Source organism: Anomaloglossus baeobatrachus, chromosome 4, assembly GCF_048569485.1.
Source record: "Anomaloglossus baeobatrachus isolate aAnoBae1 chromosome 4, aAnoBae1.hap1, whole genome shotgun sequence".
Classification (NCBI taxonomy): Eukaryota; Metazoa; Chordata; class Amphibia; order Anura; family Aromobatidae; genus Anomaloglossus; species Anomaloglossus baeobatrachus.
The window spans coordinates 347,322,156-347,345,405 of NC_134356.1; the positions used below are offsets into that span (position 1 = coordinate 347,322,156).

A 23,250-nucleotide genomic window follows, 5' to 3' on the forward strand; every position below is an offset into this window, starting at 1 on the left:
CAGCTAGAGCAGCTAGGAAAGCCAGGAGGTTGCTGGACACAAGTTTTGAACGTTGCTGGTTTGAATCCAAGGTGGTGAAGATAAAAAAAAAAAAAAAATTGTATTTGTATTTTTTTCCTCATTTCTTTATAGTAGTTTTATGGGAACAAATGAATCTGACTCTTTCACCAACATTGAGATACAGTATTTATCTATCTATCTATCTATCTATCTATCTATCTATCTCTATCCCTCTATCTATCTATCTATCTATGATTCTATCTATCTATCTATCTAGCTATCTATGATTCTATCCCTCTATCTATCTATGATTCTATCTCTATCTATCTATTATCTGTCGTGTATCTATATATCCCTCTATCATCCATCCCTCTATCATCCATCCATCCCACTATCATCCATCCCTCCCTCTATCCCTCCCTCTATTTCTCCATTCATCCCTCCATTCATCCCTCCATTCATCCCTCTATCCCTCCCTCTATCCCTCCATTCATCCCTCCATTCATCCATCCATCCCTCCCTCTATCCCTCCATTCATCCCTCCATTCATCCCTCTATCATCCATCCATCCCTCCCTCTATCCCTCCCTCTATCCCTCCATTCATCCCTCTATCATCCATCCATCCATCCCTCTATCCCTCCATTCATCCCTCTATCATCCATCCATCCATCCCTCCCTCTATCCCTCCATTCATCCCTCCATTCATCCCTCTATCATCCATCCATCCCTCTCTCTATCCCTCCTTTCATCCCTCTATCATCCATTCATCCCTCCCTCTATCCCTCCTTTCATCCCTCTATCCCTCCATTCATCCCTCCTTCTATCCCTCCATTCATCCCTCCATTCATCCCTCTATCATCCATCCATTCCTCCCTCTATCCCTCCATTCATCCCTCAATTCATCCCTCTATCATCCATCCATCCCTGCCTCTATCCCTCCATTCATCCCTCTATCCCTCCATTCATCCCTCCCTCTATCCCTCCATTCATCCCTCTATCCTTCCATTCATCCCTCCTTCTATCCCTCCATTCATCCCTCTATCATCCATCCATCCCTCCCTCTATCCCTCCATTCATCCCTTCATTCATCCCTCTATCACTCCATTCATCCCTCCTTCTATCCCTCCATTCATCCCTCCATTCATCCCTCAATTCATCCCTCTATCATCCATCCATCCCTCCCTCTATCCCTCCATTCATCCCTTCATTCATCCCTCTATCATCCATTCATCCCTCCCTCTATCCCTCCTTTCATCCCTCTATCCCTCCATTCATCCCTCCTTCTATCCCTCCATTCATCCCTCTATCATCCATCCATCCCTCCCTCTATCCCTCCATTCATCCCTCTATCATCCATTCATCCCTCCCTCTATCCCTCCTTTCATCCCTCTATCCCTCCATTCATCCCTCCTTCTATCCCTCCATTCATCCCTCCATTCATCCCTCTATCATCCATCCATCCCTCCCTCTATCCCTCCATTCATCCCTCAATTCATCCCTCTATCATCCATCCATCCCTGCCTCTATCCCTCCATTCATCCCTCTATCCCTCCATTCATCCCTCCCTCTATCCCTCCATTCATCCCTCTATCCCTCCATCCTTCTATCCCTCCATTCATCCCTCTATCATCCATCCATCCCTCCCTCTATCCCTCCTTTCATCCCTCTATCCCTCCATTCATCCCTCCTTCTATCCCTCCATTCATCCCTCCATTCATCCCTCTATCATCCATCCATCCCTCTCTCTATCCCTCCATTCATCCCTTCATTCATCCCTCTATCATCCATTCATCCCTCCCTCTATCCCTCCTTTCATCCCTCTATCCCTCCATTCATCCCTCCTTCTATCCCTCCATTCATCCCTCCATTCATCCCTCTATCATCCATCCATTCCTCCCTCTATCCCTCCATTCATCCCTCAATTCATCCCTCTATCATCCATCCATCCCTGCCTCTATCCCTCCATTCATCCCTCTATCCCTCCATTCATCCCTCCCTCTATCCCTCCATTCATCCCTCTATCCGTCCATTCATCCCTCCTTCTATCACTCCATTCATCCCTCTATCATCCATCCATCCCTCCCTCTATCCATCCCTCTATCATCCATTCATCCCTCCCTCTATCCCTCCTTTCATCCCTCTATCCCTCCATTCATCCCTCCTTCTATCCCTCCATTCATCCCTCCATTCATCCCTCTATCATCCATCCATCCCTCCCTCTATCCCTCCATTCATCCCTCAATTCATCCCTCTATCATACATCCATCCCTGCCTCTATCCCTCCATTCATCCCTCTATCCCTCCATTCATCCCTCCCTCTATCCCTCCATTCATCCCTCTATCCCTCCATCCTTCTATCCCTCCATTCATCCCTCTATCATCCATCCATCCCTCCCTCTATCCCTCCATTCATCCCTCCATTCATCCCTTTATCATCCATCTATCCCTGCCTCTATCCCTCCATTCATCCCTCCCTCTATCCCTCCATTCATCCCTCTATCATCCATCCATCCCTGCCTCTATCCCTCCATTCATCCCTCCCTGTATCCCTCCATTCATCCCTCTATCATCCATCCATCCCTCCCTCCCTCTATCCCTCCATTCATCCCTCCATCCATCTTTGCAGCTGAATAACCTGCTTCTGTTGTCTGCCGTATATAGGTCAAGATAACAAAATCTTCCTATTGGTTTCAATAGAGGCAGTAGCTCAGTGGTTAGAGCTGCTGCCTTTGAAACAATGAACTCACAGCTCCACGAGTTCGAGTCCCGGCCGCCCCGAAAATCCAGAGCCGATGATAATTTAATTTAATTTATTCACTCCACTGAGGGGAGGAGCCGGGACATCAGCTGTGAGCCGCGGGAGTGCGGGACAGCCCTGATAAATCGTGCAAGTCCCGCAGAATCCGGGACGGTTGGGAGGTATGCATACGTAATATTAGCTGAAGCTGCTGTCTCTTCTTTTAGCCCAGAGTGTGCTATTGAGGTGCCAGAGAGACTGGCTTCTTCCTACAAGAGACTTCAGGATTATGATCTTGTAAACAGATGTGTCCAGTTACCGGTCAGAGAGGCTACGGAGGAGGAGATCACGCTGGTTCACAGGTCTGTACAGTCCAGATTGGGGCTTTATGTGATAAGGGGGTTCATCCATCATTGCTGCTGGTAGAGATATGTTGTAGTACGCGGTGCCTATTCAAATCAATGGCCATTCATGTTCTACATAGCCTCTGGCACTTGTCTAGTAGCACACATTTTATGTGCATGTGCCACATTGTGTTTTTGTAATATACTGTAGATGCAGGAAAGCTGGTCTTGTTAGGCTGCTTTCACACATCCGGTTTTAGCAGTGCGGCTAAATCCGGCTCTAAAACCTATGCAACGGATGCGGCGAAAAAAACGCATCCTTTGCATACGTTTTTACATGCGGCCCATCCGTTTTTTGCCGGTTGCGGCACGCTACTGAGCATGCGCAGTGCAAAAAAACGCATGCGGCAGCCGGATGCATTTTTTTGCTGCATTGCGCCGCATTTCGACATCCATAGGCATGCATTGGAAAAAGCGCCACATCGGCTGGATGCGGCGCGATGCGTTTTTTTTTTTTTGCCGGACAAAAAAAGTGCCAGGCAACGTTCCATCCGGCCGCCGCATGGGCTAAATATGCCGCATCTGGCAAAAACCGGACCGAACGCAAGCCCATGTGGCACAATCCGGCACTAATGAAAGTATATGCGGAAAAAACGCAACCAGCAGCAAAAAAAACGGTTGCGTTTTTTCTGCAAAGAGCCGGATTGTGCAGCACAGCAAAAACCGGATGTGTGAAAGCAGCCTTAGTCATAGGGAGCAAACATAGTTTAGCTTTCTTTTACCAAAGCAGTTTAGGAAAAGAATGGGATATTCCATTCCTCAAAAAGCGATCACCTGCCCTCTGTTCATTATTGTTTAATTACTTTAGGTTCACATCCAGGGTGGATAAAAATCAATGTTTTTTTTAAAAAAAATTAAAAAAAAACGGATTTTTTTGATTTAAATCAGATTTTTGATTTAAATCGGATTTTTTTCAATAAACTGCTTTTTGAGGAAAATATTTTACCATCCAAAGGTTCTTCCATCATGAGATAAAGCTGAGTTGTTTAACTCAGTAGAATAAAGGCTGTATATGTGTAACATTCACAATGCCATGCTCTTCCAGAGGTTTCTGTAGGATTAGTGGGCAGTTTCTCTCCTATATTATCACAGACGCTCGCTTTACTTACGCAGTTCTCAAAACTGAATTTGACTTCGCAGAGGTCCCAGCCTCTTCTTCACGGCAAAAATATTACAACATGAACAGAGTTGAGAAAAAGACCTTAATCCTATTGTTCTACAAACCTATGAATACAGAATCAACCCCTTCAGTGCCAAGTCCAAGAAGTTAGACAATATGTTTCTGATTGTTTGGAGTGGAATAGATCTGCACAACACAAGAAGAATGTGAATCTAAGTGTGAGGAGGAGGAAGGGCAAGCAGACAAGAAAATGAAAGTGAAACTTTGAGCACAATACTGCAGCATAGCCACAGACAGACATGTCTGGATCTGTTTGTGTGTACGATCTGAGGTTTATTACATTCTTTCCTTATAATGGCAGCAGGCCGTAAAGGAGACCCAGTTTGGGAATATTTTAATGAAGCTCCTTCGCCTATTGGTAAGGCAGGCATGCGTGCAAAATGCAAACGATGCAACAAAGAGATGCAAGGCCTGGTGGCGCGAATGAGGCAACATTATGAGAAGTGTGGTGATGAAGATGACCAAAGAAACACTTCTGAACAGGCAGGATCTTCAGGTTGGTAAACATTTTTATTGAATCCTATTTCTAAAGACTGAACTGTCATGTGTGAGAAAAATTATATTTCTTATTATTACTGCATGTTACTGTCATTTGGTACAGTTATGAAGAAAAACAAATATTCCTTTTGGGGCAGGGGCAGTGATGTGTTGTGTACAATAAGCAGAAATTGTATAATAAACAATAAAATAACAGCATTGACTTTTTTTGTTTAGGGGAATTCATGGATTCTGGAAACTATCCACCTCCAAGATCACCATCATCCTGTTCTACAGTTTCAGAGTTATCCATCCAGGATAGTGCTTCATTAGCAGCAGCAGCATCATCATCAGACACCCACAGCCACATATCACCATCACCCAAAAGGAAGAAAAAACCTTTACCTCCTGGAACCACCATAGATAGGTTTGTGATAAGAACTAGCAGATTAGAAAAAGAGTTGATTGATGAAAAAATTGCCCAGTTTATTTATGCAACGAACTCTTCTTTCCGTCTGACTGAGAACCCACATTTCATTAATATGGCTCAGTCACTGAGACTAGGATACAGTCCACCCAGCAAAGCTGATGTTGCAGGGAAACTGCTGGATCAAGTGTATGACAGAGAAATGGAGCAATGTGCAACAGCTCTGGAGGGTAAAATTGTTAACCTAAGTATTGATGGGTGGAGTAATGTCCACAATGATCCTATTGTATGCGCTTGTATAACAACAGAAGAAGCTAAAATCTTCCTTGCACAAACAACTGATACGTCAGGAAATGCACACACAGCAGAATACTTACAAGAAGTGGCAGTAAAAGCTATAACGACATGTGAACAAAAATTCAAATGTCTAGTACGCAGTTTGGTCACTGACAATGCTGCAAATGTATCCAAGATGAGAAGAGATTTAGAAGAGCAGGGAGGGAATACAAAGCTGCTAATAACATATGGTTGCAGTGCTCATTTGCTGCACCTCTTAGCCAAAGACTTAAGTGTTCCAGAAATAAAGGCTAATGTTGTTGAAATTGCTAAATACTTCCGTAATAATCCTTTTGCTGCAGAAGCTCTGAAAAGGATGGGTGGAACCAAGCTAACGCTCCCACAAGATGTTAGATGGAACTCTGTGGTGGACTGTTTTGAGCAGTATATCAAAAACTGGCCTATTTTGATGACACTTTGTGAAGAAAATCGAGATAAAATAGATGGCACTGTCACGGCCAAAATCCTCAACATTGGGCTTAAGAGAAATGTTGAACATATGCTGAGCTTCCTGAAACCCATCTCTCAAGCTTTAAACAAAATACAGAAAAATAGCTGTTTTATTGCGGATGCTGTTGAAATTTGGAAGGAACTGAGTGAACACTTAAAAACAGAACTACACATGGACAGAATTAAATTACAAGCAGTAAACAAACGAATGGGACAAGCACTGACTCCAGCTCATTTTTTGGCAAATATTGTCAATATCCAATATCAGGGTCAAAACCTAAGTGCTGAGGAAGAGTAGTTAGCTATGACATGGGTATCCAGCAATCATCCATCTTTAATGCCAACTATAATAAACTTCAGAGCTAAGGGGGAACCATTCAAGAAATATATGTTTGCTGAAGATATTTTAAGGAAGGTCACACCAGTAAACTGGTGGAAGTCACTTAAGCGCTTGGATTTAGAGACTGTTCAAGTAATGATTTCACTTTTAACAGCAGTAGCTTCTTCTGCAGGCGTTGAAAGAATATTCTCTTCCTTTGGACTCATTCATTCTAAATTGAGAAATCGGTTGGGACCCAATAAAGCAGGAAAGCTTGTTTTTCTTTTCCAGATTATGAATAGGAACAAAGAAGAAGATGATGATGAAGATGACGACAAGTGAGCTACAGAGGACAGCAGGGACAGTAGTATTTAAGTTTTTCATGTGTCGGCTGGGCTGACAGTCTAAGTTTCTTAAAATATATATATATTTTGTTTAGCCAAATTAGTTAACAAACATGGATGTTTGTTTAACCCCTTCAGCCCCCAGCCTGTTTTCACCTTAAAGACCCGGCCATTTCTTTGTCGCTCCATTGGGAGACCCAGACAATTGGGGTGTATAGGCTATGCCTCCGGAGGCCGCACAAAGTATTACACTAAAAGTGTAAAGCCCCTCCCCTTCTGCCTATACACCCCCCGTGCTCCCACGGGCTCCTCAGTTTTTTGCTTTGTGCGAAGGAGGCAGACATGCACGCACAGCTCCACAGATTGGTCAGCAGCAGCTGCTGACTATATCGGATGGAAGAAAAGTGGGCCCATATAGGGCCCCCAGCATGCTCCCTTCTCACCCCACTCTTGTCGGCGGTGTGGTTAAGGTTGAGGTATCCATTGCGGGTACGGAGGCTGGAGCCCACATGCTGTTTTCCTTCCCCATCCCCCTTAGGGCTCTGGGTGAAGTGGGATCCTATCGGTCTCCAGGCACTGAGACCGTGCTTCATCCACAACTCCTGTGGAGCCTGCTGGATAGGAGCCGGGTATCGTTCAGGGACATGGCCCTGCTACTTGGAGGTACTCTGTATCCCTGTGGGGACAGCGCACAGCAACACTCCAGCTTTGCTGGGTGTGCTAGTGCACCGGGGACCGCGGCGCTGACCGGGTTAATATGTGCCATTACACACTCAGCGTTGCTGAGTGTGTTTATGTATAGGGACTGCCGCACTGACCGCCGCTGCCATGGAAACACCGCGGCGCGGCTGGGACTTGTAGTGCGCCGGGGACTTCCACGCCGGCCGCGCTTTTACGGCGGCCGCGTTTATTACTAGAGTCCCCGGCTTTTTGCGGCCTAGTTTCCTTTCTTCCCACCCCCAGCCCTGACAGGCAGGGGAAGGGCGGGACGCTGCACAGAACGAGCAGCACTGAGGGCTGGAGCATGCTTTGCATACTCCACCCCCCTCACTGTGCACAGTGCGGGCACCAGTTCCCGCACTTTCTGGGTCACGCCCACGGCTCCCTCCTCTCCTCAGGACGCCGGCAGCCATTCCTGTCAGCTCCTCGGACGCTGCAGAGGGGGACAAAGTCTGGGAGACCCAGGCAGGGACTCTGGTGGCCTCACAACCGCTTTAAGCGGGTGGTAAGCAGCACCTGTGGTGCTAGCCCCATTGTGCAGTAGTGTAACATTATATGTTTATGGTATATATATTTTACACTGTATGGTGCACAGTTGATTTCTGGCTATATACCCTATTGTGTTGCTCAGGGAAGATAATAGCATGGCGCCCACGAAAGGCAGGGGTGCCAAAACACAGGCTTTTTATGCTGCCTGCGCCGCATGTACGACCCCGCTACCGGCAGGTTCCACTGACCCTCATTGTGTGCACTGTTCGGCCCCTGTGGCACTTGCTCAGCCAGAGCCTCTGCTAAGAGGGGCCCAGGGGGAGCCACCTGCTGACACTGTCCAGGTGACGGGGACGGAGTTTGCAAAACTCTGAGACTATGGCTAAGATACTAGAAGCCTTGCAGTCCAGGCCGGTATCTCAGCACAGGGACTCTGTTGAATCTTTGTTCCCTGGCCCACCTCAGTTGGACCAACAATGTCCTCCTGGGGTATCTCATGGGTCCCAGGCTGAGGGTTCTGACACAGACCCCAGCCCCAGACCGACTAAGCGAGCTCGCTTAGAATTTCCCTCGACATCATCATATTGTGCAGGGTCTCAGAGGGGGGAATCTCTGGTTGATGAAGCGGAGACAGTTGATCAGGATTCTGATCCTGAGGCCGCTCTCAATCTTGATACTCCTGACGGGGACGCCATAGTGAACGATCTTATTGCGTCCATCAATCTAATGCTGGATATTTCTCCCTCAGCTCCTCCGGCGGAGGAGTCGGCTTCTCAGCAGGAGAAATTCCGTTTCAGGTTTCCCAAGCGTACACCGAGTATGTTTCTGGTCCACTCTGATTTCAGAGAGGCAGTCCAGAATCACCATGCTTGTCCAGATAAGCGTTTTTCTAAGCGCCTTAAGGATACACATCCCTTTCCCCCTGACGTGGTCAAAAGTTGGGCTCAGTGTCCCAAAGTGGATCCTCCAATCTCCAGACTGGCAGCTAGATCCATACTTGCAGTGGAAGATGGGGCTTCACTCAAAGATGCCACTGTCAGGCAGATGGAGCTCTGGTTGAAATCCATCTATGAAGCTATCGGCGCTTCTTTTGCCCCAGCATTCGCAGCCGTATGGGCGCTACAAGCTATCTCAGCAGGTCAAGCGCAAATTGACGCAGCCACACGCACGTCCGCGCCACAGGTGGCGTCCATAACCACTCAGACGTCGGCATTTGCGTCTTACGCTATTAATGCTGTCCTGGACGCTGCGAGCCGTACGGCGGTTGCAGCCGCCAATTCGGTGGTACTACGCAGGGCCTTGTGGCTACGGGAATGGAAGGCAGATTCTGCTTCCAAAAAGCGCTTAACCAGTTTGCCAATTTCTGGCGACCGATTGTTTGGCGAGCGTTTGGATGAAATCATCAAACAATCCAAGGGAAAGGATACATCCTTACCCCAGCCCAAACCGAACATACCCCAACAGAGGAGGGGGCAGTCGAGGTTTCGGTCCTTTCGGGGCGCGGGCAGGTCCCAATTCTCCTCGTCCAAAAGGCCTCAGAAAGATCAAAGGAACTCTGATGCATGGCGGTCTAAGTCACGTCCTAAGAAGACCACCGGAGGTGCCGCTACCAAAGCGGCTTCCTCATGACTTTCGGCCTCCTCACTCCGCATCCTCGGTCGGTGGCAGGCTCTCCCGCTTTTGCGACACCTGGCTGCCACGGGTAAAAGACCGTTGGGTGAGAGACATTCTGTCTCACGGTTACAAGATAGAGTTCACCTCTCGTCCCCCGACTCAATTCTTCAGGTCATCCCCGCCTCCCGAGCGAGCCGAGGCTCTTCTGCAGGCGCTGGGCACTCTGAAGGCAGAAGGAGTGGTGGTCCCTGTTCCTCTTCAGCAACAGGGCCACGGTTTTTACTCCAACTTGTTTGTGGTCCCAAAGAAGGACGGGTCTTTCCGTCCTGTCCTGGACCTGAAACTTCTCAACAAACACGTAAAGACCAGGCGGTTCCGGATGGAATCCCTCCGCTCCGTCATCGCCTCAATGTCCCAAGGAGATTTCCTTGCATCGATCGATATCAAAGATGCGTATCTTCACGTACCGATTGCTCCAGAGCACCAGTGCTTCTTGCGCTTCGCCATAGAAAACGAACACCTGCAATTCGTGGCACTGCGCTTCGGCCTGGCAACAGCCCCACGGGTTTTCACCAAGGTTATGGCTACTGTAGTAGCGGTCCTCCACTCTCAGGGTCACTCGGTGATCCCGTACTTGGACGATCTGTTGATCAAGGCACCCTCTCAAGAGGCATGCCAACACAGCCTCGACGCTACCCTGGAGACTCTCCAGAGTTTCGGGTGGATCATCAATTTTCCAAAGTCAAATCTGACACCGGCCCAATCGCTGACATACCTTGGCATGGAGTTTCATACCCTCTCAGCGATAGTGAAGCTTCCGCTGATCAAGCAGCGGTCACTACAGAAAGGGGTACAATCTCTCCTTCAAGGCCAGTCACACCCCTTGAGGCGCCTCATGCACTTCCTGGGGAAGATGGTGGCAGCAATGGAGGCAGTCCCTTTCGCGCAGTTTCACCTGCGTCCTCTTCAATGGGACATCCTACGCAAATGGGACAGGAAGCCGACGTCCCTCGACAGGAACGTCTCCCTCTCTCAGGCGACCAAAGCTTCCCTTCGGTGGTGGCTTCTTCCCACTTCATTATCGAAGGGGAAATCCTTCCTACCCCCATCCTGGGAGGTGGTCACGACGGACGCGAGTCTGTCAGGGTGGGGAGCGGTTTTTCTCCACCACAGGGCTCAGGGTACGTGGACCCAGCAAGAGTCCTCGCTTCAGATCAATGTTCTGGAAATACGGGCAGTGTATCTTGCCCTGAAAGCGTTCCAGCAGTGGCTGGAAGGCAAGCAGATCCGAATTCAGTCGGACAATTCCACAGCGGTGGCATACATCAACCACCAAGGCGGCACACGCAGTCGGCAAGCCTTCCAGGAAGTCCGGCGGATTCTGATGTGGGTGGAAGCCATGGCCTCCACCATCTCTGCAGTTCACATCCCAGGCGTGGAAAACTGGGAAGCAGATTATCTCAGTCGCCAGGGCATGGACGCAGGGGAATGGTCCCTTCACCCGGACGTGTTTCAGGAGATCTGTTGCCGCTGGGGGGTGCCGGACGTCGACCTCATGGCGTCCCGGCACAACAACAAGGTACCGACGTTCATGGCACGGTCTCAAGATCCCAGAGCTCTGGCGGCAGACGCCTTAGTTCAGGATTGGTCGCAGTTTCAGCTCCCTTATGTGTTTCCTCCGTTGGCACTGTTGCCCAGAGTGTTACGCAAGATCAGGGCCGACTGCCGCCGCGTCATCCTCGTCGCTCCAGACTGGCCGAGGCGGTCGTGGTACCCGGATCTGTGGCATCTCACGGTCGGCCAACCGTGGGCACTACCAGACCGACCAGACTTGCTATCTCAAGGGCCGTTTTTCCATCTGAATTCTGCGGCCCTCAACCTGACTGTGTGGCCATTGAGTCCTGGATCCTAGCGTCTTCAGGGTTATCTCAAGACGTCATTGCCACTATGAGACAGGCTAGGAAACCAACGTCCGCCAAGATCTACCACAGGACGTGGAAAATTTTCCTGTCGTGGTGCTCTGCTCAGGGTTTTTCTCCCTGGCCTTTTGCCTTGCCCACTTTTCTGTCCTTCCTTCAATCTGGACTGGAAAAGGGTTTGTCGCTCGGCTCCCTTAAGGGACAAGTCTCAGTGTTCTCTGTGTTTTTCCAGAAGCGCCTAGCCAGACTTCCACAGGTACGCACGTTCCTGCAGGGGGTTTGTCACATCGTTCCTCCTTACAAGCGGCCGTTAGAACCCTGGGATCTGAACAGGGTGCTGATGGTTCTTCAGAAACCACCATTCGAGCCAATGAGAGATATTTCTCTCTCACGCCTTTAGCAGAAAGTGGTTTTTCTAGTAGCAGTCACTTCACTTCGGAGAGTGTCTGAGCTAGCAGCGCTGTCATGCAAAGCCCCTTTCCTGGTGTTTCACCAGGACAAGGTGGTTCTGCGTCCGGTTCCGGAATTTCTCCCTAAAGTGGTATCCCCCTTTCATCTCAATCAGGATATCTCCTTACCTTCTTTTTGTCCTCATCCGGTTCACCAATGTGAAAAGGATTTGCACTTGTTAGATCTGGTGAGAGCACTCAGGCTCTACATTTCTCGGACGGCGCCCCTGCGCCGCTCGGATGCACTCTTTGTCCTTGTCGCTGGCCAGCGTAAAGGGTCACAGGCTTCCAAATCAACCCTGGCTCGGTGGATCAAGGAACCAATTCTCGAAGCTTACCGTTCTGCTGGGCTTCAGGTTCCCTCAGGGCTGAAGGCCCATTCTACCAGAGCCGTGGGCGCGTCCTGGGCTTTGAGGCACCAGGCTACGGCTCAGCAGGTGTGTCAGGCAGCTACCTGGTCGAGCCTGCACACTTTCACGAAACACTATCAGGTGCATACCTATGCTTCGGCGGATGCCAGCCTAGGTAGACGAGTCCTTCAGGCGGCGGTTGCCCACCTGTAGGAAGGGGCCGTTTTACGGCTCTATCACGAGGTATTATTTTACCCACCCAGGGACTGCTTTTGGACGTCCCAATTGTCTGGGTCTCCCAATGGAGCGACAAAGAAGAAGGGAATTTTGTTTACTTACTGTAAATTCCTTTTCTTCTAGCTCCAATTGGGAGACCCAGCACCCGCCCCTGTTTTTTTGTGTGTACACATGTTGTTCATGTTGAATGGTTTCAGTTCTCCGATATTCCTTCGGATTGAATTTACTTTAAACCAGTTTATAATTCTTTTCCTCCTTCTTGCTTTTGCACCAAAACTGAGGAGCCCGTGGGAGCACGGGGGGTGTATAGGCAGAAGGGGAGGGGCTTTACACTTTTAGTGTAATACTTTGTGCGGCCTCCGGAGGCATAGCCTATACACCCCAATTGTCTGGGTCTCCCAATTGGAGCTAGAAGAAAAGGAATTTACGGTAAGTAAACAAAATTCCCTTCTTTTTGCAATTTTGACCAGTGTGACTTTGACAGGTTATAACTCTGGAACACTTCAACGGATCCTGGCGATTCTGAGATTGTTTATTCGTGACATATTGTACTTCACGTCAGTGGTAAATTTAGGCCGATATGTTTTGCGTTTATTTGTGAATTGTTTATTCGTGACATATTGTACTTCACGTCAGTGGTAAATTTAGGCCGATATGTTTTGCGTTTATTTGTGAAAATTTCGGAAATTTGGCGAAAATTTTGAAAATTTTGCAATTTTCAAAATTTGAAATTTTATGCCCATAAATCTAAAAAATATGTCACACAAAATAGTTACTAAATAACATTTCCCACTTGTCTGCTTTACACCAGCGCAATTTTTGAAAAAAAAATTCCGTTAGGAAGTTAGAAGGGTTCAAAGTTCATCAGCAATTTCTCATTTTTCCAACAAAATTTACAAAAAAAAAATTTTTAGGTACCACATCACATTTGGAGTGATTTGAGAAACCTAGGCGACAGAAAATACTCAAAAGTGACCCCATTCTAAAATCTGTACCCCTCACTCTGCTCAAAACCACATCCAAGAAGTTTATTAACCCTTTAGGAGCTTCACAGCAACCAAAGCAATGTAGACGAAAAAATGAAAATGTTACTTTTTTTAACACAAAAATGTTACTTTAGCCATAAAAATTTGTATTTTCACAAGGGTATCAGGAAAAATGCATCATAAAATGTATCGTGCATTTTCTCCTGAGTACGCAGATACCCTCATATGTGGTGGAAATCAAATGTTTGGGCACACGGCAGGACTCGGAAGGCAAGGAGCGCCATTTGAATTTTTGAGTGCAAAATTAGCTGCACTCATTAGCGGACGCCATGTCGGGTTTGAAGACTCACTGAGGTACCTAAACAATGGAGCTCCCCCATAAGTGACCCCATTTTGGAAACTAGAGCCCTCAACTATTTTTTCTAGATGTTTGATGTGCACTTTGAACCCCTGGGGGCTTCACAGAAGTTTATAACGTTGAGCCGTGAAAAGAAAAAACATTTTTTTTACCACAAAACTGTTGCTTCAACCAGGTAGCTTTTTTTATCACAAGGGTATCAGGAAAAAATGCACCATAAAATGTATTGTGCATTTTCTCCTGAGTACGCAGATACCCCATATGTGGTGGAAATCAAATGTTTGGGCACACGGCAGGACTCGGAAGGCAAGGAGCGCCATTTCACAGCAAAATTGGTTGAAATTATTAGCGGACGCCATGTTGCGTTTGGAGACCCCCCTGAAGTGCCTAAACAATGTAGCTCCCCCACAATTGACCCCATTTTGGAAACTAGACCCCTCATGGAATTTATCTAGCTGTTTAGTGAGCACTTTGAACCCCTGGAGGCTTCACAAACATTTGTAATGTTCAGCCGTGAAAATATTTTATTCTTTTTTTTACCACAAAATAGTTTTTTCAAACAGGTAGCTTTTTTTTCCACAAGGGTATGAGGAAAAATGCACCATAAAATGTATTGTGCAATTTTTCCTGAGTACACAGGTACCTCATATGTGGTGGAAATCAATTGTTTGGGCGTACAGCGGGGCTCAGAAGAGAAGGAGCGCCATTTCACAGTAAAATTGATTGGAATTATTAGCAGACGCCATGTTTCATTTGGAGACCCCCCTGAGGTGCCTAAACAATGGAGCTCCCCCACATGTGATCCCATTTTGGAAACTAGACCCCCCCCCTCATACAAAAAAATTAGTTTGGCGAAATAAAAAATACAGACATCAGTAAAAAAAAAAAAAAATGAATAAAAAAAAAAAGAGCGCCTGCCACTAAGACCAGTGCCAAACGTGAGAGCAATGCACGAGTCTCGCATCGCATCATCCACTGCAGTCTGGAAGCGAGCAACTGCGCTGGATAATGCGATGCGAGAGGGCGGGGCGGCAGATGAGAAAGGGCGCAGCGGATGGAGGAGCGGCAGAGGATGGGAAAGGGCGCAGCGGATGGATGATGGGAAATGGCGCAGCGGATGGAGGAGCGGCAGAGGATGGGAAATGGCGCAGCGGATGTAGGAGCGGCAGAGGATGGGAAAGGGCGCAGCGGATGGAAGATGGGAAATGGCGCAGCGGATGGAGGAGCGGCAGAGAATGGGGGGGTAGGGAGGTGAGATGGGGATACCTACCTTACAGGATGGATCTAGGCAGCAGGATCACAGCAGATAGAAGAGGCAGCAGAGGAAGGAGGCAACAGATTGAGGAGGGTGAGAGGGGGCAGTAGATGAAGAGGATGGGAGAGAGCAGGCAGCAGATCGGGGAGGGGGGCAGAGTCTGATGGGAGAGAGAGATAGCACATGGAGGAGGGGGGGCCCCGGGGGGAGGGTGGCTTGCAGCACATGTGGGGGGAGGGTGGCTTGCAGCAGTACATGTGGGGGGAGGGTGGCTTGCAGCACATATAGGGGGAGGGTGGCTTGCAGCACATGTGCTGCAAGCCAGCCTCCCCCCACATGTGCTGCAAGCCACCCTCCCCCCACATGTGCTGCAAGCCACCCGCCCCCCACATGTGCTGCAAGCCACCCTCCCCCCACATGTGCTGCAAGCCACCCTCCCCCCACATGTGGGGGGAGGGTGGCTTGCAGCACATGGAGGGATAGGAGGTGTAGTGGCGATGGAGAAGGGGCAGCCGATGAAGGAGGCGGCGGACGTCGATCGGGAACAGTGGGGGCCGATTCGGGGGTAGCAGCGGCGGAAAAAGGTGGGATGCGACGGCGGCGGGGACAGTGGCGAGCGTGGCGGCGGGGACAGCGGTGGATCCGGAGCAGCGGCGGGGACAGTGGCGACGGGGACAGCGGTGGATCCGGAGCAGCGGCGGGGACAGCGGTGGATCCGGAGAAGCGGCGGGGACAGCGGTGGATCGGGAGCGGCGGTGGGGACAGTGGCGAGCGTGGCGACGGGGACAGCGGTAGATCCGGAGCGGCGGTGGGGACAGTGGCGAGCGTGGCGACGGGGACAGCGGTGGATCCGGAGCGGCGGTGGGGACAGTGGCGAGCGTGGCGGCGGGGACAGCGGTGGATCCAGAGCGGCGGTGGGGACAGTGGCGAGCGTGGTGGCGGGGACAGCGGTGGATCCGGAGCAGCGGTGGGGACAGTGGCGAGCGTGGCGGCGGGGACAGCGGTGGATCGGGAGCGGCGGTGGGGACAGTGGCGAGCGTGGCGACGGGGACAGCGGTGGATCCGGAGCAGCAGTGGGGACAGTGGCGAGCGTGGCGACTGGGACAGTGGTGGATACGGAGCAGCGGTGGGGAGTGGCGGCGGGGACAGCGGTGGATCGGGAGCGTGGCGGCGGGGACAGCGGTGGATCGGGAGCGTGGCGGCGGGGACAGCGGTGGATCGGGAGCGTGGCGGCGGGGACAGCGGTGGATCTGGAGCGTGGCGGCGGGGACAGCGGTGGATCGGGAGCCGCGGCGGGGCTGGCGGTGGCGGGCGGGGGTATCGGAGACAGCGGTGGTGGCGGGCGGGGCGATCGGAGACAGCGGCGGTGGCGGGCGGGGCGATCGGAGACAGCGGCGGGGCTGGCAGGGCGATCGGGGACAGGGGGGGGACAGGGGCGGGCGGCAACTTACCGATGGGCACCCGCAGAGACCGCTCTCCTCGGCTTCCAGGGACGGTCACAGGCCGCAGATCCACATTGATTGGAGAGAGCGGTCACAAGATCACCCAGCTCCAGCCAATGGCCAATGCTACAGCAGCACTGATCAGGGCTGGATTTAAATGTTCCAGCCATTTTCAATGGCTGGAACATTAGTGACTGTAATTGGCTGAGCGGCGTTTGTCAGCCAATCACAGCCTCTGTAGGTTCGGGGAGGAGGCACCACCCCTCCTGAGGTCAGGCAGAGGTCCCCTCCTTCCCGAATCTACCGTTTAATCAAAGAAATTGGACTCCCCGGGGCTCCAGGACCGCGATTTCGCCATGACGTACTGGGTACGTCATGGGTCGTTTAGCACCATGTCACCGTGACGTACCCAGTTCGTCAAAGGTCGTTAAGGGGTTAAGCAAATAACTTATGCTGTAATGTTGTTATTGTTTCAGTTGAATAAATCTATTTAAATTGTTATTAAGGTCAGGATTATTTTTCTCCTTCCTAAGTACAACAGAACAGTGGTGTCCAAATATGAATGATTAACCCATTAAACTGGGGAGAAAAAAGTAATATAAAAAGTGATTCTAATCAATAGATCTTGGAATAATAATAATTTCCACAATTGGATGTGTTTGAAAAAATGTCCCTGTGTTATACAGTTGAAATCAAACGTTTACATACACTATCGAAAAAGACACATGCATGTTTTATCACTATCTGACATGAAGTCAGAATAAACCTTTCCTGTTTTAGGTCAATTAGGAACTAAAATTATTTATATTTGCCACATGCCAGAATAATGAGAGGGAGAGTGTTTAAGGCATTTTTATTACTTTCTGCAGTGTCAAAAGTTTACATACACTGAAGGGGGCTTTACACGCTACGATATCGTTAATGTTTTATCGTCGGGGTCAAGTTGTTAGTGACGCACATCCGGCGTCATTAACGATATCGCAGCGTGTGACACTGACCAGCGACCTTAAGCGACCTCAAAAATGGTGAAAATCGTTCACCATGGAGAGGTCGTCCCAAACTCAAAAATCGGCAAGGGTTGTTTATCCAGGTGGTTCATCGCTCATGCGGCAGCACACATCGCTATGTGTGACACCGCAGGAGCGAGGAACGTCTCCTTACCTGCCGCCGGCCACAATGCGGAAGGAAGGAGGTGGGCGGGATGTTACGTCCTGCTCATCTCCGCCCCTCCGCTTTGATTGGCCGGCCGCTTAGTGACGTTGCGGTAACGTCGCTGTGATGCCGAACGTCCCTCCCCCTTGAAGGAGGGATTGTTCGGCAGTCACAGCGACGCCGCCGACCAGGTAAGTACGTGTGACACTGCCGTAGCGATAATGTTCGCTACGGCAGCGATCACAAACAATCGCATGCGCGACGGGGGCGGGTACTTATACGCTCGCTATCGCTACAAATTGCTAGCTATCGCTACCGTGTAAAGCCCCCTTGAGAGTACTATGCCTTTAAACAATATAGGACAGCCCATATGGTTATGTCATGTATTTGGAAGCTTCTGATAGGTTTATTGGCAACATCTGAGTTTATTAGAGACACAGCTGTGTATGCATTTTATTGCATACCTGAAACACACTACTTCTTTGTGTAGCATCATGGGAAAATCAAAAGAAATCAGCCAGGATATCAGGAAGAGAATTTTAGACTTGCACAAGTCTGGCTCATCCTTGGGTGTAATTTCTAGATACCTGATGGTGTCTTGTTCATCTGTACAAACAATTATATGCAAGTACAAACAGGATGGGAATATCCAGCTAGCTATCATACCACTCAGGAAGGAGACAGGTTCTATGTTCCAGAGATGAATGTGGTTTGGTCAGACATGTGCATATCAACCCAAGAACAAAAGCAAAAGACCTTGTAAAGATGCTGGTGGAAGCTGGTAAGATTGTGTCATTATTCACAGTGAAACTAGTAGTACTGTATCAACATTGGCTGAAAGGCCACTCTGCCAGGAAGAAGCCATTACACCAAAAGAAATGTAAAAAAGGCAGATTAATGGTTGAAAATGTACACCGGAACAAAGACCTTAATTTTTGGAGACTTGTCCTATGGTATGACGAAACTAAAATTGAATTGTTTGGCTATAATGATCATCGTTATGTTTGGAGGAAAAAGGGAGAATCTTTGAAGCCGAAGAACACCATCTCAACTGTGAAACACGGTGGTAGCAGCATCATGTTGTGGAGTTGTTTTGTTGCAGGAGGGACTGGTACACCTAATAAAAAAGATGCTATCATATTACATAGTTACTAAGTTTGAAAAAAGACCTAGGTCCATCTAGTTTAACCTTCCTCCACCAGTTCTACATTTGGTCACAAAGTCATTTATAACCAACAATGTTGTGTGTACTGAGGAAATCATCCAGCCCTATTTTGAAAGCTGTTATAGTATCTGCCATTACTACCTCTTGTGGTAGGGCATTCCACAGTCTGACTGCTCTAACTGTAAAGAACCCTTTCCTATTTAGCTGTCGGAATCGCTTTTCTTCCACTCGCAGTGAGTGCCCCCTGGTCCTTAGTATTGTCTTCGGAAGAAATAAGTCATGTGCCAGTCCTTTATATTGACCACACATGTATTTATACATATAAATGAGATCTCCTCTGAGACGTCTTTTTTCTAAGCTAAACATATCTAACTTTTTCAACCTGTCATCATATGGGAGGCCTTCCATTCCTTGTAGTAGTCTAGTTGCCTGCCTTTGAACTGACTCTAACTTCTGAATGTCCTTTTTAAAATGTGGAGCCCAAAACTGAATCCCATATTCCAGATGTGGCCTTGCAAGTGATTTATAGAGGGGTAACAATACGTTGGGATCACGGGATCTAATTTCTCTTTTTATACACCCTAGAATCTTGTTTGCTTTTGCAGCTGCTGCTTGACATTGAGTGCTGCTGCTCAGCTTATTTGTAATGAGAATACCCAAGTCCTTCTCCTGTTCTGTAGTCCCGAGTTTACTTCCATTTAATGTATACGCAGTTATAGGATTACTCCGTCCTAGGTGCATTACTTTACATTTATCAACATTAAATCTCATTTGCCAAGTATCTGCCCATTCTGACATCTTATCCAGATCTTTTTGTAATATTGTACTATCAAGGTTAGTTTTTAATATCCTACATAGTTTGGTGTCATCAGCAAAGACTGACACTTTACTATCAATCCCATCCACAAGGTCATTAATAAAGAGATTAAAAATAATTGGTCCTAGCACAGATCCCTGCAGCACCCCACTGCTGACTATGGCCCATTTAGAGAATGTTCCATTTATGACTACTCTTTGTTTCCTATCTTTTAGCCAATTCCTTACCCAGTTGCATATAGTTTCCCCTAGTCCTTGCTTCTGGAGCTTTAGTATAAGGCTATTATGTGGTACAGTATCAAATGCCTTTGCAAAGTCCAAATAAATCACATCAGCTGCATTACCAATATCCAGGTTTGCACTTACCCCCTCATAGAACCCCAACAGGTTGGTTAGACACGACTTATCTTTCATGAATCCATGCTGTCTGTCAGTTATTATATTATTTTCTGCAACATATTTTTGCATGTCATCCCTTAAAATGCCCTCAAAAACTACTGATGTCAGGCTTACTGGACGGTAGTTGCCTGGATCTACCCTCTTACCTTTCTTAAATATCGGTACCACATCAGCAATCCTCCAATCCTGAGGCACCAACCCTGTTACAAGCGAGTCTAAAAAGATAAGATACAGCGGTCTGTCAATTGCGGAGCTCAATTCCCTCAATATTCGTGGATGAATGCCATCTGGCCCTGGGGATTTGTCAATGTTTAATTTACTCAGACGTAGGCGCACTTCTTCTTGTGTTAAATTAATTATATCGGGTGGTGAACTTTGATTTTTCACTTGTTGAATGATGCCTGGTACAGTCAGTTCCTTGGTGAACACAGAAGAGAAATGCCTATTTAATATCTCAGTCTTTTGTTTGTCCTCTATAACTAACTTTGTTATTATATTTTAAGGGGCCAATACTATCCTTTGTTTTCCTTTTGGCATTAATGTATTTATAAAAGATTTTGGGATTTATTTTAATGGCATTGGCGATTTTTGTTTCAGTAGCTAGTTTTGCTTGTTTGATTTCTTTTTTTGCATTGCCTATTGATATCTTTATACTCCTGAAATGCTATTTCTGTAATCTCAGCCTTCAAGATTTTAAACGCCCTTTGTTTTTGTTTTATTATACTTTGTACAGTCTTATTTATCCATAGTGGTTTCTTTTTATTCCGGGACGTTTTATTACCAGAGGGTATAAGTTTTTTACAGGACTCTAGCAGTATATCCTTAAACTTTCCCCATTTATGTTCAGTATCCCCAGTTACCATGACTTTGTCCCAATCTACACATTTAAGCTCTTCCCTTAATTTGTTGAAATCAGCTTTCCTAAAATTCCAGGTTTTAGCATTTCCCCTTTGAAATTTTTTATTGAATATTACGTTGCAGCTTACCATATTATGATCGCTGGTGCCCAAGTGCTCCCGGACCTGTAGATCTGAAATTGTATCGGGTCTATTTGACAGGACCAAATCTAGCAAATTATCTCCCCTCGTCGGTTCATCTACCATCTGAGAGAGGTAATTGTCTTAAATGATAGATAAGAATTTACAGCTTTTAGCACAACCGGAAGATTCTATGTCCCACTGTATGTCTGGATAGTTGAAATCCCCCATAATAAGAACCCGATTATTATTACTAGCTGCCTTTTCAATTTGTTCCAGCATTTCACCCTCTATTTGTTCAGATATGTTAGGAGGCTTATAGCAAACTCCAAATAGCATTTTTCCATTATTCCCCTCCCCATGTACATTTACCCATACTGACTCTACATTGTTGCAGTTCCCCCCAATGTCATCATTCAACACAGGTTTTAGGTTAGATTTGATAAATATACACACCCCACCACCTTTTTTTGTCTTTCCTGTCCCTCCTAAATGTACTATAACCCTGTATGTTTGTCACCCAGTCATGGCTTTCATCCAGCCAGGTTTCCGTAATGCCGTCCACATCATAATCCATGGTTGACATAAGAGTCTCCAATTCATTCATTTTGTTTGCAAGACTTCTTGCATTTGCCAGTAGACATTTAATCCTATTAACACCTTTATTACTCCTAGCCTCCCTACGTTCCTTGCATGTCCCATCCCCCCCCTAAACCTTCATTGACCCCTACCATCTCACTGTCTCTATCTGCTCTATCTATCCCCTTTTTTGCTCCACTACTCTCTCCCCCCAGATCCTAGTTTAAAAGCTCCTCCATCCGTCTGACCATTTTCTCCCCCAGCACAGCTGCACCTTCCCCATTGAGGTGCAGCCCGTCCCTACCATAGAGCCTGTAGCCGACTGAGAAGTCAGCCCAGTTCTCCTTGAACCCGAACCCTTCCTTCCTGCACCAATTTCTAAGCCACGTATTTATCTCCCTAAGCTCCCGCTGTCTTTCTAGTGACGCTCGTGGCACCGGTAGTATTTCTGAAAACACCACCTTGGAGGTCCTGGACTTCAGCTTCTCTCCTAGTTCCCTGTAATCATTTTTAAGGACCTTCCACCTGCCTCTAACTTTGTCATTAGTACCAATGTGCACCATGACCGCTGGGTTTTCCCCAGCCCCACCCAGCAATCTGTATCCGATCTGCAATATGCCGAACCCGAGCACCCGGCAGACAACACACTGTTCGGCATTTACGGTCTCAGCGACAGATGACCCTGTCTGTCCGCCTAATTATAGAGTCCCCTACCACTAACATCTGTCTGGGCTTTGCTGCACTCCTATTTCCCTTCTTCCTACAGCAGTTGTTTTCCTGGTTGCTAGGAGCAACATCCTGCTGTAGTGACCCTAGTCCTGGCCCTTCATTCATGAGGAAAGAAGATTTTGTGGCAACACTGAAACCATATCTTAAGACTTCAGCCAGGCACTTAAAACATGTTTGGGAATGTGTCTTCCAAATAAACAATGACCTGAAGCATATTACCAAACTGGTTACAAAGTGGCTTAAGGATAACAAAGTCAATGTTTTGGAGTGGCCATCACAAAGCCCTGATCTTCATCCCATTGAAAATTTATCAGCCAAGCTGAAAAGGTAATAAAAATAAGTAATAAAAATGCCTTAAAACATTCTCTCTCTCAATATTCTGACTTTTGTCAAATATAAATAATTTTGGTTCCTAATTGACCTAAAACAGGAAAGGTTTATTCTGATTTCATGTCAATAGTGAGAAAAACATGAATGTGTGCCTTTTTAAATAGTGTCTGTAAACTTATGGTTTCAAGTGTATATGTGCCTCTGCTATGTACTGTGTAATGGCCGTGTCTGACCGTTCAGGGACATGGTCTGATCATACCACATCTGCTGGACACAAAAGAGTAAAAAGTTCAGGACGGGATCATAGCTGATTCTTTCTTTGAGGTAAAACATTTTTTTTTTTTAAAAAAAACAGGCAGGTAAATTCCTTCCCGTGCTGTAATGTCTTTATACTCTTTTGCATACTTCCCTGCCCAGGAGCTGTGGTATGATCAGACCATGTTCCTGTACGGTCAGACACGGCCATTACACAGTACACAGCAGGGGGACATATATAACATTATCTCAGCAGAGGAACACTTTTTTTTTTTTAAACACATCCAAATGTGGAAATTATTATTATTCCAAAATCTATTGATTAAAATCAACTTTAAAATTAACTTTGTTGGA

At 47.5% G+C, this 23,250-nt stretch overlaps 1 protein-coding gene across 4 annotated transcripts in view; it reads left to right on the forward strand.

Moving 5' to 3' along the window:
• Positions 1 to 23,250, forward strand: part of HDAC10 (histone deacetylase 10) — a 90,460-nt gene that overhangs the window by 8,942 nt on the left and 58,268 nt on the right. For 2 of the 4 annotated variants that reach the window (XM_075345090.1, XM_075345091.1), the window contains exon 3: positions 2,966 to 3,100. In XM_075345090.1, the coding sequence (XP_075201205.1) occupies positions 2,966 to 3,100 (135 nt within the window). Of the gene's footprint in view, positions 1 to 2,965; positions 3,101 to 6,624; positions 6,670 to 23,250 lie in introns of those variants that run through there. The other 2 variants (XM_075345093.1, XM_075345092.1) reach the window with 2 other exon arrangements.